The sequence below is a fragment of the Daucus carota genome, chromosome 3 (assembly GCF_001625215.2).
Source record: "Daucus carota subsp. sativus chromosome 3, DH1 v3.0, whole genome shotgun sequence".
Taxonomy (NCBI): domain Eukaryota; kingdom Viridiplantae; phylum Streptophyta; class Magnoliopsida; order Apiales; family Apiaceae; genus Daucus; species Daucus carota.
Window position 1 is genome coordinate 46,031,414 of NC_030383.2, and position 18,069 is coordinate 46,049,482.

The 18,069-nt window shown below is 35.0% G+C and overlaps 3 protein-coding genes, 1 long non-coding RNA gene and 1 pseudogene across 4 annotated transcripts; 2 read left to right on the forward strand and 3 right to left on the reverse strand.

The window, feature by feature from the left end:
- Nucleotides 1-336: 336 nt before the first annotated feature.
- Nucleotides 337-6,394, reverse strand: LOC108210914 (uncharacterized). The gene is made up of 9 exons (XM_017382371.2): nucleotides 6,130-6,394; nucleotides 4,056-4,158; nucleotides 3,874-3,962; nucleotides 3,090-3,215; nucleotides 2,868-2,988; nucleotides 2,680-2,764; nucleotides 1,257-1,370; nucleotides 1,117-1,156; nucleotides 337-724 (listed from the first exon to the last, which is right to left on the reverse strand). The coding sequence occupies exons 1-9, from the start codon at nucleotides 6,289-6,291 to the stop codon at nucleotides 572-574; spliced, it is 993 nt and encodes a 330-aa protein (XP_017237860.1). The 5' UTR covers nucleotides 6,292-6,394; the 3' UTR covers nucleotides 337-571.
- Nucleotides 6,395-8,127: 1,733 nt separating this feature from the next.
- Nucleotides 8,128-15,318, reverse strand: LOC108212553 (uncharacterized). Its single transcript, XM_064089061.1, has 2 exons — nucleotides 14,016-15,318; nucleotides 8,128-13,194 (listed from the first exon to the last, which is right to left on the reverse strand). Exon 2 carries the CDS (start codon nucleotides 13,074-13,076, stop codon nucleotides 10,752-10,754), a length of 2,325 nt encoding a protein of 774 aa, XP_063945131.1. The 5' UTR covers nucleotides 13,077-13,194; nucleotides 14,016-15,318; the 3' UTR covers nucleotides 8,128-10,751.
- Nucleotides 12,556-12,670, forward strand: LOC135151811 (small nucleolar RNA R71; annotated as a pseudogene).
- A 123-nt stretch (nucleotides 15,319-15,441) lies between the features above and the next one.
- Nucleotides 15,442-17,865, reverse strand: LOC108215146 (protein trichome birefringence-like 19). The gene is made up of 2 exons (XM_017387510.2): nucleotides 17,287-17,865; nucleotides 15,442-16,331 (listed from the first exon to the last, which is right to left on the reverse strand). Exons 1-2 carry the CDS (start codon nucleotides 17,728-17,730, stop codon nucleotides 15,531-15,533), a joined length of 1,245 nt encoding a protein of 414 aa, XP_017242999.1. The 5' UTR covers nucleotides 17,731-17,865; the 3' UTR covers nucleotides 15,442-15,530.
- On the forward strand, nucleotides 16,331-17,809 carry LOC135151249 (uncharacterized). The gene is made up of 2 exons (XR_010289849.1): nucleotides 16,331-17,110; nucleotides 17,233-17,809. It is a non-coding gene; the product is annotated as an uncharacterized LOC135151249 (long non-coding RNA).
- Nucleotides 17,866-18,069: the final 204 nt, after the last annotated feature.

The window sequence follows — 18,069 nt, forward strand, 5'->3', positions numbered from 1 at the left end:
CACAGCAGACAGCACGCAACCTACTGAATTTCGCAAAGCATCTTCAGCATCTTAACCGGATGTATTCCTCTTCTTCCTGACTTTATGTTCCAAGTTATACAAGTATACAACTTTTCAAATTACAATATTTTCAAAATTTGCGGTTTAGTTATTCATTTTCATGTTTACAATATTTCCTGCAATAAATCACAATGAAACGTGTTGTTGGGGATAAGGATATAAATAATTCTGAGAGTTAAAGTCCCTGCCAACGCAGATAACCATAATGTATGCACACAAAGATGGCCTTCCCTGCATTTTTTTTTCTATTTTGTACACACACCTTCAAATGCAGAATCATAAAATAGGATACTGGCAGTTTGCTTTTACTGATTCCTTGTAGAAGTAAGATATTATTAGGAGAGATCCCCTTGTCAGTTAACAGCTCTATTAAAGACCACAGCTTGGTCACTTGTAAAAAGATCCTATATTTTTAAGTACAATTACAACAACCTTTAAACTAGTATAGAATTCACTGCTACTCTATCAGATCATAGTTTTCTCAGTGTGTTGTTTCCTTCCATAGTTTTTATTACCTCAGCCACCACCTCTGTATTGTTGATATTGGAGTGCTAAGAAATGGCGCGTAACTGGCCACCAAAGGATTAACAATCCTGCCAATCTGTGCCCACATACTTTGATGGTAACTTGCAGTTACAGGGGCATGATACATAAGTTTTAGGAGCTGCAAGAAAGATTTGTAAATTAATTAAAGAAACACTTATCTACAGAAGAACTAGCATGCTTCACTGCAATTATACATGAAGTTTTCTGTTTTTACTATGACAACATTGCATCTTTATAGTTTCAGTATCTTGTTCTTCATGTTGACCTTTGTTTAACTAAGGAACTAAAGGAGGCGGGCCATATCATATTCTGCAAATTAACACCCCTCAAGTTCAGTCACTATATCCTAGGTGAACAAAGAAATAGAAATGAGAGAACAGAGGCATAAAATAGGGTAAACAGTATACTGTGTCATTTGCCCCTCGATGTTATTTCCAACAAATGACTTCATTTTGGTATACAGAGTTGACATCCTATTTCGTCAAGTTAATGAGCCAGAAAGGAACAAACCTGCCAGTACATAAATGTTTGTATTATGTTCCGCTGCCACCTGCATGTACAAAAGTGGAGTAAGAATTTGAGGGGAGAAACACCACCAGGATTTGCTAGAGCTTGAATGAGCTATCAAGGATATGTAATTAATTACTCACGAGACGAGGGAAACAATTAAGAGGAATCCAATCCCAATCTCAGCTTGTGAAGACAGCATACTTATAGTAGCTGCATTTGACTCCACCCACACACAGAGTTCTTCGAAGTACTTTCTGCAAGAAACTCCAATAAATTTTCTGACTTAGAAAAGTTCAAATCTTAATGCAACAACAATGACAACAAACACAAAAACGAACAATAACAATAAAAAGAAAAAAAGGTGATACATCTGTGGCACATGGCAGGGAGTTACTCAACTACATGACTAAACCGTTTCAAAGACAATTTATCTGATTTATATTTTAGTATTTTACAGTATTCTTATTCTTAATACACAATTAGCTGCATTTAAGGGGAAATGATTTGAACAGAGCAGCTATCATCAACAACATTACAACATAATCAATATTACAGAATATAACCAAACTGATCTTCAATTACAAATTATCCACCTTATAGTTTGCAGTATCCTAATTCTTAATACACAATTATCTGTGCCAACAAGGAAATGATTTGAACAACGAAACAGCTAACATTAACAGCATCACAACATACTCAATATTACAATCATCAAAACATAATTAAAATACAATTTGAACCATCAATCAATAATTAAAAACTGCACATATATAGAGCTAATCATAGCAACCAGGAAAGAAATAACCAAACAAGAGAAATCTGCATCTGCAAGGAGATAAAATAACCAAACAAGGTGTAAACTATATACTGGACAACTTAAGAAATAACATCCAAAGGATGGTTCAAAAAATATATATTAGCAAGCATATAAAGGCAGATGTTCTGGGCATTTACATGTTCAGTACATTCTAATACTATGATTGTTTTTACAAGGCATATAGTTGTATTTGCCTCTACTTGTGGATAATTAGTATTTTTCATATTTATTACATCCTCCGTTCTTGAATATGTGAATATTTGCTTTTGTATCATTTTCTATGTGTAATTAATGCTATAACTCTAACTATATCCTATAAGACAATAAATGCTCTATTTATATGATTTGATCAATAGTAGTATTCTTGTAAATAATTAATTAATTACACCAACATTCAGACTGATAAATGAGATATTAGTAAAAGTGTAACAACCTTAAAAAACAAATATTCAAGAACAGAAGGAATAAGTAAAAAAAATATCACTCATTTGAGAATTTCAAACCTAGAGAAATAAGTATTGCATGCACCTTCGGTAGAAACAAGCATATAAACAACACACGGACTTTCAGGGCCTTAAAAGCATAAGCACATGGGGAAGTTCTAAACTAGCTTACAAAATGCATAAACATGCCCGTACGGTTGTTCAATACAGTGTTTATTCCTCTTTCAAGACACCAGTGACACTATTAACACATGTAGTAACTCAAGACGAATTCACACCCTGAAGAGGAACCAAATTACCTACCGATACAAGGAGGAGCGACCAAAATTACGTCTCAGAAATTTTGCAACAATTTCAATAGCCCGACATAAAATAGGAATCAACGCAACTGTAATAATATCCAAGTTAGCACACAAAGTTCAATAATCACCATGAAAAATTTAAGCTTAAACATGCTGAAAATTATTGCATAAACAGCTCAAGAACCTAACATTTAAGGCTGAGTTGTGATGTGACAAAAGTAAGGCAGTAAATGAAGTAGATGAAATCTTTGGTTCCTAGTACCGTCTGAAACCAGACTTGCACAGCTTGCAGGTTCCAAGCTCTAGGTTTCTGGGGAAAAGAATTCTGGTAAGCATATCTCAAAGTATCGTTTTTAATAAAAGTAAAACAGTGGAAGGTAAGAACTTAAGAAGTTACAATTGCATTCTTACCCCGTATAGAGAGTACAAAGAATACAAAGAAGAACATGCAGTTCCCGTCAAAGATAGCCGATAAGCCCTATTTGAAAGATTTTGAGGTGAAAGAGGAAACACTGCCAGAACAGCAACAACAAAGACCTGGAGTAGTTGAATTGAAAAAAGCATATACGTTATAAGTCTTTAAAGCAATATCCTCAGTTCTATAATTTGGTCTCAAATGTTCTCCTGCCCTACTAATAACACAAAGCACCTTGCTATAAAAAAATATCAGTTAATTTATTAGATTCAGGCTCTTTGCAATAGTATTTGATCTCAATTTTTTTTTCTCCTGCCTATTAGATTCAGTTAAGTTACAATAAACTTCAAGTAACTAATAACATTTTTTTAGAATAAGCCAGATCGGTCCTAGAACCGAAAACATTTGCTCAGACCAGATGTTTCACTCATTAGTCAAAAAATATATAAGGTAAAAAAAAAATTTGCCTTGAATGTGCAAAAAGATCGAATAAACTAATATTAGTAGAACTTTGAATCAAAGTCACTAGAGGATATAGACTACAAGTAATAATATAATAAGCCCTCTAAAGAGTAAGTCTTTTGAAACCATCATGATGTATGTCGTCAAAAGAAGAAATACCCTATTAAATTACAATAATCAGGGAGACTAGCAGGCAGCAGCACATATATCCTAAACATCTAAACTTCTCCAGCACATAATATCTTGTCACATATCAAACAACAATTGTGAATGAAGCATGTTTATCTAAATATAAGAAACAACAGAAAGTCACAGTACCCAGGCGTTGAGGGAAAATTGTATTGTCTGTCGATCCCAGCGCAAAGAAGCTGGAGATACATATGTGCCTGATGCTCTGGTAGTAGACTCTACACAACAAATATGAGGCAGATCAATATGCAACCGATCTCGAGGAGATTGAGAATTACCTTAATTTACGTAGTTAGAGTGTCGTTAATGACCTGATGTTTGCTGTCGTGTTTGATTGCTTGGATTTGATGTTGATGGTCTAGTTGTTTGGGAAGTACTGCTAGTAGAAATTGGCTCAACCACCAACTCAGGATCCTGCATAAGAGAATGTGTAGCTTAAAAAAAAAATTAAGTCTAAACAAATACTCCCTCCACCCCCCTGAGTTGTAGTATACATTGGGGGACGCGGCACGCACTTTAATGCTCCTGTAAAGTATAGTTCTATAACTTATTTTCAAGATTTTTTTATGAATAAAAATTTAATATTTAAATATTAAAATTTATTCAGAAAAAGAAAAATTTTAAAAATAAGTTATAGAACTATATTTTATAAGAGCACTAACGTGTGTGTCGAGCAGTGAAAAAACCAATGAATGGGACAGAGGGAGTATATCCTATCATATTCATATATTATTAGTCAACAGTTATATCAAAGACTTAGTTAAGGCGCCCCCTCTAAAATTAGACTTTCAGCTTCCAAAAGATATATATATATATACACACACACACACATATATATATATAGGGGAGGGTTCTGGTACAAACTTACAAACTTTTTTTGTTCAACACATATATAACTTGAGTTCAACATTTTTTTAAGATATTTTGTTGAACATCGATTAAATTGTGTTGGAGAAGCACATAAACTAATTTTTCAATATAAGAACTAAGTTAAACGTATTATATAACCTATATTTATCTTTCTAGACCCTACCCAAACCCCAGAGGTATAGTTTAAGCATCTCTATAAATATATTCAACACAATTATAATTAATGTTCTACACTCAATGTTGAACCCCAGTTACAAATGTGTTGAATGCACGATTTATCTGTGCGTTATTTTAAAAATTGTGATGTTTTTTCAATAATTTTCAACATAGATACTTTCTATAACTAAGGATTAACGGGTTAGAAGAATAAAAAAAAATTCACAAAAAAAGGTTTGTAAGTTTGTAAGTTAAAAAAGTTTTTATTTGATCCTATCCCTATATATATATATATATATAGAGAGAGAGAGAGAAGTGCACACATAAACATCGACTACAATATCATTATGAATTAACTTCCACCATTAGTATTATATCACTTTCCCCTTTTTATTCTTATGCATACATAATATTCCACATAGTGTAGGTTTATATTAGGATCAAAGGAATGGATTTTATGGCCTCTCAATTAGAGTTTGTTTGGAGAAGTGCTCAGATCATTCAATGACGAAGGATTTCACGACAAAGGTGAGACCCGTGAAAAGGAAATCATAGGCCAAGGTACTATTTTACATACATGTCACACAATACTTTCTCTTACACTAAGTCAAGCCATGGGTCTTCACGAAAATAGCCTCCCTGCTCTTTCAAAATAGGGGAATGGTCTACGTCATTTTACCCTCCCCAGACCGCGGGATATACTGGGCATGTTTAGTTTGGTTTTATTGTGAATCATTTCAAGCATCGAAAGTTAACTATTTAGATAAATGACCTAATTTGGGAAATTGTAGAAACAGAAAAAGTATATAGCCAAAAAAAAGCCTAGGAGAAGAAAGAACAAATGTACAACCCGGGCCGAACACAAAGATAATATTTCAATAGTGTGTGTGCTTGTTTGGACTTTGTACATTATCGTGTCCAGTCGAATTTTACACACACTATGCATTTCGTCATAACCACATTAGATCATTTGATTTTCAATAAATATCCACACCCAAATATGCTATTCATAATCAACAGTATGTTCTCCCATTTACTCTGTCCTAAACCTCTCCTTGCCAATATCAATGTCATTCAAATCTCCACTCATTTCTAACCAACAGAATAATAATCACAAACAATTATACTAATATGCGAGTTTCCACGGGCCTATCTCCACTCATCTAAGCACCCGTAGATAAGATTGTGTTTGATTGAACAAACAAACCAAGTTTACACAAAAAAAACAAAACCCTAGACTTGCTCAATTAAATTGGATCATGCTGATACACACAACCAAGACACAAAACGATGAAAAGCTACACACGAGTTCCTGAAGTAACATAAAATGTAGAAAGGAGAGGGGGATAAAGTGCATACAATGAAGCGCTGGTAGAACTTGCGTTTGAAGTGATTAACAACATCGGGACGCGCAGCCATGTTTGGGGGAATGAGAACATTACCCCAATAATCAGCCCATCTGGGGTCGTTTTCATAGTCATACGACGCCGCAGCCGCTGACTTGGACTCCTGCGAATTCATAGTAACACACGATCAGTTGTGTCGTCTTCGCCGTGAGTCGCTGCCTTTTCAAGTCTCTTTGCTCCGTCTTTCTTATTTCTAGGCGTGCAGAGTGCAGTGCTCATGGATAAATAATTTTATTTTTTAAAATTTTATCTTATTTAATTGGATTTTTTACCTTTAAAATAATTTAAATCTCGTTTCATTACCTTCATGCTCTTTTTTTTGAGTGCACCTTCGTGCTTATTCTTTTCGACCATAATTAGATGAACAATATTTAATATTTCATTAATTGGCTAATTTGATTTTAGAGTGACCAAATAAATCAAATTTTGACTAAAATTTTATATAATTGAAATTTCTTTCTAATTTATGTTAGAATTACATTTTATTAGAAAAATAATTTTTTATTTCTCAAAATATTGGAAAAATAAATTTTAATCTTCCTAATAAGATATGCTAGTTGACTTAAGAAAAAGCAAGCTGGAGAATTAGTTAGAGGAATGTAGACAAGGGCCTACTATAAATATTATTTCTTAAATCATTTTGTTTAGTGTGTGCTCATGAATATATTACACATGCATAAGTGAGAGTTGATATAAAAAAAATTAATTTATTAAATTTAGTATTTTGTATGTGGTCATGATCATAGAAACACTTTTTAAAATAATTAAATTAAAAAAATATTTATGAATTTCGGGAAAAGAAGTACACTCATTGTTTTGTTACCGTGACATCTTTTTTTAAGTAAAATCAACTTCTCCAATATTTTCAATTAAATTAAATATTTATGAATTTCGGGAAAAGAAGTACACTCTTTGTTATGTTACTGTGACATGGTCTTTTTTTCCAAATAAAATCAACTTCCCCGCTATTCAATATTCATGTGTAGTTTTTGTTATGTAAAATTATTTATTTATTGAAATTTACTCTGTTATGTTTCGGGGGAAAAAAAAACAAGTTATATGTAGTATATTTGACGCATTATATTCTGTTCTAAAAGTCGGTGATTAATCACTGATTAATCTTTGTTCTGTAACTCGTCGAGCTGAATAAATTTCCAATTAATCACCGATCAATCCGATTAATTTTCGATCAATTTAATTTCTCTGATTAATTCTTGTTCTGTAACTTCACTGATTAAATCCGATTCCCGCTTTTACATCACAATATTTTAATTATCAAAATTAATTTGAAAATTGTAAGTATGAAATTGGACCCTGTTGCAGTGAAATTATATAAAGTTCGTTCTCAGGGAAGGACTGAATACAATATCAAATCAAGTATATTACTCCTTTCTATTTAGAAGTTTAGAGAATAATTGTAGTTTTTTTACTATCAACTAAATTAAACTAATAAAGCAATTAAAAACGTGAATTAACGATGAGGAAAGCAATCCAAGAATCAGGTTTCTTTGCTGGCTACAATGAATGTCAATCAATCGTGATAAACAAGTCTCCACTCTGCTAAAAACAATCCTTCTATTGATTATAATGTTCTCTCCCAAGATACAAAATAATACCTATAACTTAATCTTGAAGTCACTCCCATGATCAATCAAAACCAACTTATAAGCTATCACGAACCAAGGATTTTCTGTTTCACAACTCGCCTAATAATCTCCCGATTAATTAATCAAGTTATGTCTGTCATATCATGTACAAGAAATATAAATCCTCTCCCGATTCATTATAAATCCTACAGATACAATTACAGGTTCGCGACTCCTATAACTGTGTTAAGCGCTCAATGACAGATTAGCATACATAGAGAAACCACAATCTTAGATCAAACAAACATATTAAGCCAACAAATACTCCCCAATCCTCGGATTAGAGGATTAGTTACCCATAACAATTAAAGAAAACACGAATATATATATTACTGAAATCATGTCAAAAGAGTACAAGAGTGAAGAAAATACAACTTGACGAAATCTCTCGAACTTTGACTGAATCCCTTCAATCTTTGCTCAAGTTATCTCTCAAAGCTTTCTTTACCTCTATCTCTCAATACCCACTATTCGATATATTTCTAATAATACAAAACCCTAATAATAATAGTGTTTTAATGGTTTCCTTGAAAAACAAATCAAATTTCCTAAAACAAGTTGGATTCTGAAAAGAAATTCGTAGGCTGACTTTCAGGCCTGATTCTGGGCTGATCCATTTGTCTTTAGAGAGCTGGACCACTTTAAACTTGTAGACAATTTCGATATCTTCGCGTGGGCTGTTGAATCGCCCAATTCTGACGTCCAGAGCTCAAGTTATGACCCAAACAAGTTTGTTGTGCAGGTAGCCCGTAAAATCCGAATTTTCACCTGATTAAGCCCAATTAAGCTTGATTTAATCCAACTTTAGGAATATTTATTTTCCTGCCATTAAACACTTAAAATCAATCAGTAATAACCCGATTATTTACAAAATACTAAAATTATGGGAATAAAATCATATAGAAGCATATATAAATATATGCTCTATCAAATATCCCCACACTTAGTGTTTTGCACGTCCTCGGGCAAACAAAACAACTAAAACTAATACCTAATAATTATATACCACTTCCGTAGGTGATCACGGTTGCATTTGGCATATGCAACAAGCCCTTTAAACCCCTAGGCAGCCCTAGTGGACGAGTAAGGTCTCGTGAGGGCCTATAGTGAATGTACCCACAAAATTCATTTTTTTTTCTTTGCCAAGTCTTAAAAATGCAACTAATATGAATGCAAACTAAATGAATATGCATAGATTCCAATCAAGAAATTATCAACCTTGTCAACATATAATCCTCAGAATTTGCAACAATCAAGGATTTCATCTATCACACATATTAGTCATGCAACTCTTTCACTGCAAGTACGGAGTGCATCGTGTGTGCTCAACATGCTCTCTAATGAAACGAAATAGAGACCAACAAAGTTCAACAGAATCTTAACCATGAGTCTTTAATCAGAATAATGCTTAAACATTTCGTTACATTAGAGTCAACTACAGCTTAGGGTCACCAAGGTACTTCCATGCCTCTCTTATATATGCTTTTTTTTTTCAATATCTATTGTTTGGTGTGTACATGCTCGGTCTAAGGTCGGGACGCTTCTCAGTGTAAATGAGTTACGACCACCATAAGACTTCACCAACCAAATTGTTCACACATGCTGTTTAGGTGGCTTATTTGACCGTGCAGTGGTTGAGATCCCAAAAGATTTATACACTAATACCCATTTAGCGAGCGTTGGGTCAGTAATCCCGAACCATGAAAGGCTTTAGGTTACTAGGCACAAAGTCCCCTCAGACTTAATTACTCGAGTATTAATGAGCCCAACTTAGTCAATTATACCACCATTTTTTTTTTCGTGAACTTTATTGCTAATATATGTGTCTATTTTTTTTTTCTCTCTTTTTTTTTTTTTGAAAGGCATGTATATCCCAAAGCTCCCCCTCACTTAAGAATTATAGACTCTAAGCTCAAAAGGGAATAGTCAAAATTCTACGTCCGGCCCATCGTTAAGACTCAAGAAATAAGCTAGTCTAAATCTCGCTTCTAGAACAGTTATTGTGTAATTACAAGTTCCGCACAAACAATTTCTAAGCATGCAAGACATCACATATGATCAAGACTACTAACCAAGAAATTATGCAATTAAACTCATCATAGGAAATTGACTTGGTCGATAAACATTCATGGAATTATGCAAATGCAAACTAAAAAGAAAATAAATTAATAAAAATATATGCTCTAATTTAAATGCAACTATCATGAATTTCCTGAATATAAGACAAGGCAATATACAATTTTTTTTATTATTATTCGTGAGAACACATCCCCACACTTGAATGGTTCATTGTCCTCAATGAATAATATATAATATAATATAATATAATATAATAAATAGTTATACAAATAAAAGTTAAGAAGACTCCCCTATGCATACGCATGAAGTGTCGTGATCCATGACTAGTGTGGAAGTGGTTGAGGAATGTTGCATAAGCATGCCAGAACCCATAAAAGCAAGTGAAGGAAGAACATGATCATGCACAAAACAGCATGATCATGCTGATGCCACAAAATTCACACGCAGCAAGCATAATTGACTGCACGAGCATGTTCCGGAACTGCATGATCATGCAAGGTCTGATAATTCCAGTCGATTGTGCTATGTTGAGAATGCATGAGCATGCTGTAGATTGCATGACCGTGCAAATTAAAGAAAAACCAGGCGCATGATCCAATTAGATGCACGAGAGAGTGCATGATTGTGCACAACATCATTATCACAACATGTCATGATTCTTCAACTAATATCAGTCAAATATCATAACCTGAAACACTGAACACACCCATCAACGCATCTCATGGGAGTAAAGAAAATAAAAACAAAAATTCTAAAATCCTATAAAAATTACAAAATATATTATACCTTGGGTTGCCTCCCATGAAGCGCTTGTTTAACGTCATTAGCTCGACGTGATTACCTCATTTTTTTATGGTGGCTCTTTCAAAACCATCTCAAATGGTCCAAGTGTCAAATCCATCTCCTTAAATTCCCTTTCTCGGAGTTTCAGAGAATCGTTTCCATCACCTTCGGTTTCCTTCTCGAGAATATTATCAGTGACATCCTGCACAAGTTCTTCAACAATATCCACAGCAAAGCTTTCGGTTTCAAGTGACGGTGCCTTCATAACTTGATCAAGATCAAACTCAACTTTTTCTTCACCCACGTTTAGTGAAAGCTTGCCGGCTTTCACATCAATACTTGCTCCAGCAGTAGCCAAGAATGGTCTTCCCAAGATAATCGGAATCTCAACATCCTCATTCATCTCCAAAATAACGAAATCACAAGGAATAACAAATTTATCAACATTCACCAAAACATCTTCAAGTACACCCAGTGGATATTTTATAGTTCGATCTGCAAGTTGAAGTGATATTTTTGTTTTCTTTAACTCTCCCAAACCAAGTCTTTTATAGATAGAATATGGCATCAAACTCACACTAGCTCCAAGATCACACAATGCTCTTTTTATTCCGACTTTCCCAATAGTGCATGGCAAAGAAAAGCTCCCCGGATCCTTGAGCTTAGGAGGAATACTGTGTTGTATAACCGCACTACACTCTTCATTAAGACTGATGGTCTCCACCGCCTCTAACTTCTTGCGATTAGATAATACCTGTTTCATGAATTTCGCATAAAGGGGCATTTGAGCCAAAGCATCAGCAAAAGGAATGGTAATATGTATCTCCCGAAACATCTTTAAAAATTTCTCATATTGCTTCTCTAACTTCCGATTTGTCAACCTTTGTGGGAAAGGGATTGGAGGCACATATTGTTTCACGTGAGCTTTCGGTGGAGTCTCATCTTTTGGCTCATCCTCACTCTTCTCAGCAATTTTCACAGTATTTTGATATGACTTTCTCTTTTTAGGAGGAAGAGTTGCATCATTTAGTCCCGGCGCTCTAACTTCTGGTAATTCTCTGCCACTCCTCAACGTGATAGCCTTGCAGTGTTCTTTGACATTCACATCTGGTTGACTAGGCAGTGATCCTTGCTCACGAGCACCAACCTTATTAGCAATTTGGCCAATCTGCATTTCCAACATCTTCTGTGACGAAGCTATCTGATCAATCCTCGACTCAACCTTATTGAATTTAGTCTCGATATTAGCAAAAGCCCCAGTAGTTCCTTGTATCATCTTGCCGAGTGCAACTTCCCAATCAGCAGGCTCTTTTTTGTCATTAGATAAAGGTTGAAACTGTTGTTGACTTTGATATTGCTGACGTGGTTGAAAACCAGGAGGCGGATTTTGCTTTGGAGCTGCATATGATGGATTAACAGCATGACTATTGTTGTAGGAAAGATTGTTGTTGGGCCTTTGATTTGGATTGTAATATGAATTATTCTGAACAGGCCATGACTGTCTTCCTTGGATAAAAGATGCTTCATCCGGAAACTGTTGTGTATAAGAGTGTTGATTAACACTAGGATCCATATATCCTTCCATCGGAGAAGAGATAGCATTGACACTTGCCTTTTGTCCACGGACCTCTTGAGTAAGAGCATCCAATTTCAGAGTGAGCAAGTTCATCATCTCAGTGTCTTGTGCTGATTTCACTGAACTTGTACCACTGGGTGCCCAAGCATAATTATTTGAGGCCAATTCCTCAAGAAGTGCCTTAGCTTGATGAACTGGTGCTTTCTTAAAATTACCTCCAGCTGCAACATCCAAACTCAGCCGAATATCAGAATTTAAAGCTCCATAGAAAGTACTCAGAACCATCCACTCCTCGTAACCATGATGTGGACATTTTCTCAACAATGCCTTGTATCTCTCCCATGCTTGATACAAGCCTTCACCTGGTTGTGCTTTGAAAGTAAGAATAATTGCTCTCATTTGTTGAGTCTTGTCAGAAGGATAATATTTGGATAGGAACTCGGTCGAAAGATTATCCCAAGTAGCTAGAGCAGTATCTGACAGCTGTTGAAACCATTCCAAAGCTTTTCCCTTTATAGAATAAGGGAACATGTGGAGACGAATCTGATCTGCTGTAACACCATTAATTCTGAAAGAACCACACATTTGCACGAAGCGCTCTAGATGGCGGTGTGGATCCTCTCGCTCAATGTCTCCTTCAAAAGCAGAATTGCTCACCATCTGAATTAGACTGAGATTGATGTTATATTGAGCTGCACCAATCTCAGGAGTCTTGTACATGCAATTAGTAGGATTAGGAGTCTCATGATCCTGAATGGATGACTCATCAGGCACAACAATATTGAGATTTCCATTTGGATTATTGTTATCATCCATCTTGGCCTCCTCTTCCTTTCTCCTTGCTTCTTTCCTTCTAACTCGAAAAGTGCGCTCAATTTCTGGATCTGGTTCGAAATTTCCAATACTTTTCGATCTTCGCGTATATATGGTGCACCTGAAACGAAACACCAATAAGATAGATCTTGAAAACAAATTTAATAAAATCTAAACAATAAGAAATAATTAAGCTAAACTTAATATTGCTGCCTTCCCCGGCAGCGGCGCCAATTTGTTGCAGTGAAATTATATAAAGTTCGTTCTCAGGGAAGGACTGAATACAATATCAAATCAAGTATATTACTCCTTTCTATTTAGAAGTTTATAGAATAATTGTAGTTTTTTTACTATCAACTAAATTAAACTAATAAAGCAATTAAAAACGTGAATTAACGATGAGGAAAGCAATCCAAGAATCAGGTTTCTTTGCTGGCTACAATGAATGTCAATCAATCGTGATAAACAAGTCTCCACTCTGCTAAAAACAATCCTTCTATTGATTATAATGTTCTCTCCCAAGATACAAAATAATACCTATAACTTAATCTTGAAGTCACTCCCATGATCAATCAAAACCAACTTATAAGCTATCACGAACCAAGGATTTTCTGTTTCACAACTCGCCTAATAATCTCCCGATTAATTAATCAAGTTATGTCTGTCATATCATGTACAAGAAATATAAATCCTCTCCCGATTCATTATAAATCCTACAGATACAATTACAGGTTCGCGACTCCTATAACTGTGTTAAGCGCTCAATGACAGATTAGCATACATAGAGAAACCACAATCTTAGATCAAACAAACATATTAAGCCAACAAATACTCCCCAATCCTCGGATTAGAGGATTAGTTACCCATAACAATTAAAGAAAACACGAATATATATATTACTGAAATCATGTCAAAAGAGTACAAGAGTGAAGAAAATACAACTTGACGAAATCTCTCGAACTTTGACTGAATCCCTTCAATCTTTGCTCAAGTTATCTCTCAAAGCTTTCTTTACCTCTATCTCTCAATACCCACTATTCGATATATTTCTAATAATACAAAACCCTAATAATAATAGTGTTTTAATGGTTTCCTTGAAAAACAAATCAAATTTCCTAAAACAAGTTGGATTCTGAAAAGAAATTCGTAGGCTGACTTTCAGGCCTGATTTTGGGCTGATTCATTTGTCTTTAGAGAGCTGGACCACTTTAAACTTGTAGACAATTTCGATATCTTCGCGTGGGTTGTTGAATCGCCCAATTCTGACGTCCAGAGCTCAAGTTATGACCCAAACAAGTTTGTTGTGCAGGTAGCCCGTAAGATCCGAATTTTCACCTGATTAAGCCCAATTAAGCTTGATTTAATCCAACTTTAGAAATATTTATTTTCCTGCCATTAAACACTTAAAATCAATCAGTAATAACCCGATTATTTACAAAATACTAAAATTATGGGAATAAAATCATATAGAAGCATATATAAATATATGCTCTATCAGACCCTGGTATACATATTTGGGCTAGTTTTGTCGCTGGATATAAGATCAACCTGACTTGGAGTATTGGACTCTTTTACATATATTGTTCATTTGTGCTCCTGGAGTAGAAGTGGAAGAAATATTTTTTTAAAATTCTTTTTTTGCATAGGAGGGGAACCCTAAAGCTTAATTCTTTGCATACGTGTAAACATGACAAGTCGGATAATTGGATCGATCCAAGATCTATCCATTTTAAATTGGATTTACTTTCGATCATATCAGAATTCAATTTGGGTTTGCATGGAAAGCAAAAATGAATAGTTTGGGTGACGAAAGTTGTTAGAGGTGGGGAGAACTGGATTCATTGCTATTTGCTCATATACATTAATCCCAATCAAATTTTTTTGACAAAAGAAGTTGATGGAATCTGAACATTCCTGCGCCCTCTTAAGCATTAAACTTAGCTACATGAAGTATCATTAGTTTCAAGAGGCTCAAATTCAAAGTAGACTCAACATAGTGGGTGTTTGGCGGGGCTTTTAAGCCCCGCTTCTGGACTTTTAAGTTGGAAGCACTTATTCGTACCGTTTGTGTAAAAAGTCGAGAAGCACTTAAAAAAAGCTACAATTCCTAGTTTTTGTTTCATGACTTCTACTTTTTTGCCAAACACTTTAATCACTTATAAGTCTTAACTAACTTCTAACTTCTACTTCACTTTTTTATTTTAAGCAAGAAGCACTTATTTTAAGCTCAGCCAAACGGCCCCATAATCTTTAGTTAGCTACTTGTAATGAACAGAGTATCTTTATACTACTCATAAGCAGCTCAATATAGTATACTCATTGATACATCTAAAAGATATTTGGTGATGATCAATTCAATATAAATCGGTGAAAAAAATGCAAGTCACATATCTATATACATATATTAGACGATATGATCTAGGATATACATTTTGCAAGCAAAAGGATGTTTATTCACTAGTCTTCTGTCTGAAGCTTAATTTTGATGTTTCCATTTCCTTCGGCTTTCAACATTTGAAGCAAAAATTCGTTCCATGTATCGATCGGACCTGGCAGGCACCAATGCACACAATCGGCTAAGGTCCTGTTTTCCTGCGGTGAGTGACCATAATAATTTGGATGGCCATCCGGTCTTAACACCATTGCTTCAGTTGTATCCAGCAATCTAAATTTCAGGCCTCTCTTCTCGGCTTCCTTTTCCGCGGTCCTGAACTCTTCTACTTGAGTCATGTAGGACGCTAAATTATACCCGTCTAGCTTCATCTCTTGTTTTGTAAATGGACTTGTTCGTACACAATTCCCTCCTTTATTCCAGTCCCCATTCTCAAAATGTGATGGGGAATATGTCCTCAGGAATGTGATTCCTTTGTAATTTTCATTTTTCAATAGAGTCTGAAAGGCGGTTCGAAAGGCCATTTGGTATCCATAGTAATGAGGCAGCTCTGTTATGTTCTGTCTTTCGCACTTGAAGCAACCAACAATTGTGTTGTTCTCGTAGTAAATGAAGGGGCGAAAGAACCATTGGCCAGCCGAGAATATAACAAAATCTAGATCATCTGTATGATCGGTCCAGGTCTCATCTGCCTCATCTAGATAGAGATTTAAGACGCTGTTCCTAGAGAAGCCACTAGTGTCAGCATCGCGATATTTCACTAACAGAGGGGACCAAAGTGCTAGTAATGTGAAGTTGTGTGATGGGTACAACCACCGTCTAAATCTCGTATCGTTTACATGGGAGATATCAATAGGATTTGCTGCCTGGAAAATGCAATCACATCTTTATACTTGTGTCAAGATATAAACCACAGATTAAATGAAAGGCTAGCACAAAATGTAAGCAACTTGAGCTAAAGTTTGTATCCATTATGGTTATGAAATCTATAGGAGCATTTGGTTTTTAGTTTATGGTCTCAGTTAACAAGAATCGAAATCCTTATCCTATGTATTAGTATTTGGATTAGAAATTTAGTTATTTCGAATCTTATTCCTATTACATAAGTAAATTATTTCCCAATCGCGTCTTGAACTTTCATATCATTCTCATTTCCGTAAACCCACTAATATTTAGGATCAACCTAATCAAGGATGCCGTTCTATTCAGTAATGTGTTGATGCACAACAAGGCTGAAAGAAGAGCAGGGACTTGATAGTAATTTCGAAAGTTGTTGATTATTAAAATTATTGGAGAACAGGAAGAAAGTATGTGGGTAACTAGAAGTGGGTTCTATGTCATTTGTCTGGATTCTTTGCTGGTGTTTATTGCTGTCATTGTTGTCATATTGTTGTTGTTCCATGTGTATATAATATTCTTGCTAAGTAGGACCACATTGACTGTTTGCTCTTCATTCTGCTTCTTTTAGGTTCACATATTTTTTATACTTCCGAGTTCTGAATTGTACATGATTATGAATTATGATACTTCTCTGAGCCACCACATCAGCTTTATACTAAAAACTGTACCCCTCACCAACTCATTTCTATAATTCTATGCATGTGTGTTGTGCAGGCAGCCAGGCATGCCCTGTAGTGCTAATATGGTCTGTTAACTATTTACCTAAAGTAGATAACAGAATTCATGTAAATCACCATGTTTATTTACCTTTAGTATTTTTTTACTGGTGATTTAGTAGTAGTTGAAACATGTTATTTTGGAATGCAGATTAGGAATTCAAGCAATGAAATTTGTATTGCTGGAGTGGTTTTGAGAACTTACACTAGCTAGGAGGCACACCAGTGACTGCATTTGGTTGCGTCCGACCGAGTCTCCGATGAATGCCATGGTTTTCCCTGTGACAGCCTCTAAGAACTGAGATGCATTGAAACGAGGTAACTCACATTCATCAGGCTTCCATCTCCACCTCATAAACTCAGTGTCCGGTCTGCCAAACTTCATACAATTCTGTCGTTGATCGATTTCGCAATTAGTTTCATCGGTGTAGTAAGGCCCGTCGGAACCTAGAACCCAGTCTCCTCGAAACACATTGCAGACATGCTCAATTTCCACGCTTCTTGAACCATTCTTGAACATTTCTAGAGCATGCAGAGGAGACAGAGGACTGTTTCGTAAATAAAGTGGTATTATGGTTAGAAAAAAGACTGATAGGATGGGTAATATCAACTTTCTGGAGCTTGGAAGCTCCATAGCATAGCCCTTCATCCTCAAAATTAGTTGAAAGTTTTAATCAAGAGTTTTCGAGGTATATAAATATATATCATGTCAAGTGGACGGTTCTTTATGATTCTTTCGCCCTTGCTGCTTTGTGAACCCAAATTTGCCTCATTATATGACAAAAAATTAAACATTAAAAATCTCACCGCTGCTATAAAGGAAAATAATTACTCCCTCCGTTCCGGTGGGTAATACACGTTCGCTGTTTGTACGTATTTTAATACTCATGTAAAGTATAGTTTCGTAATGTTTTTTTAAATTATTTTTTTTAAATAAAAATTTAAATAACAAATTTTCATTTACAAAAAGAAATTTATAAAACTATTA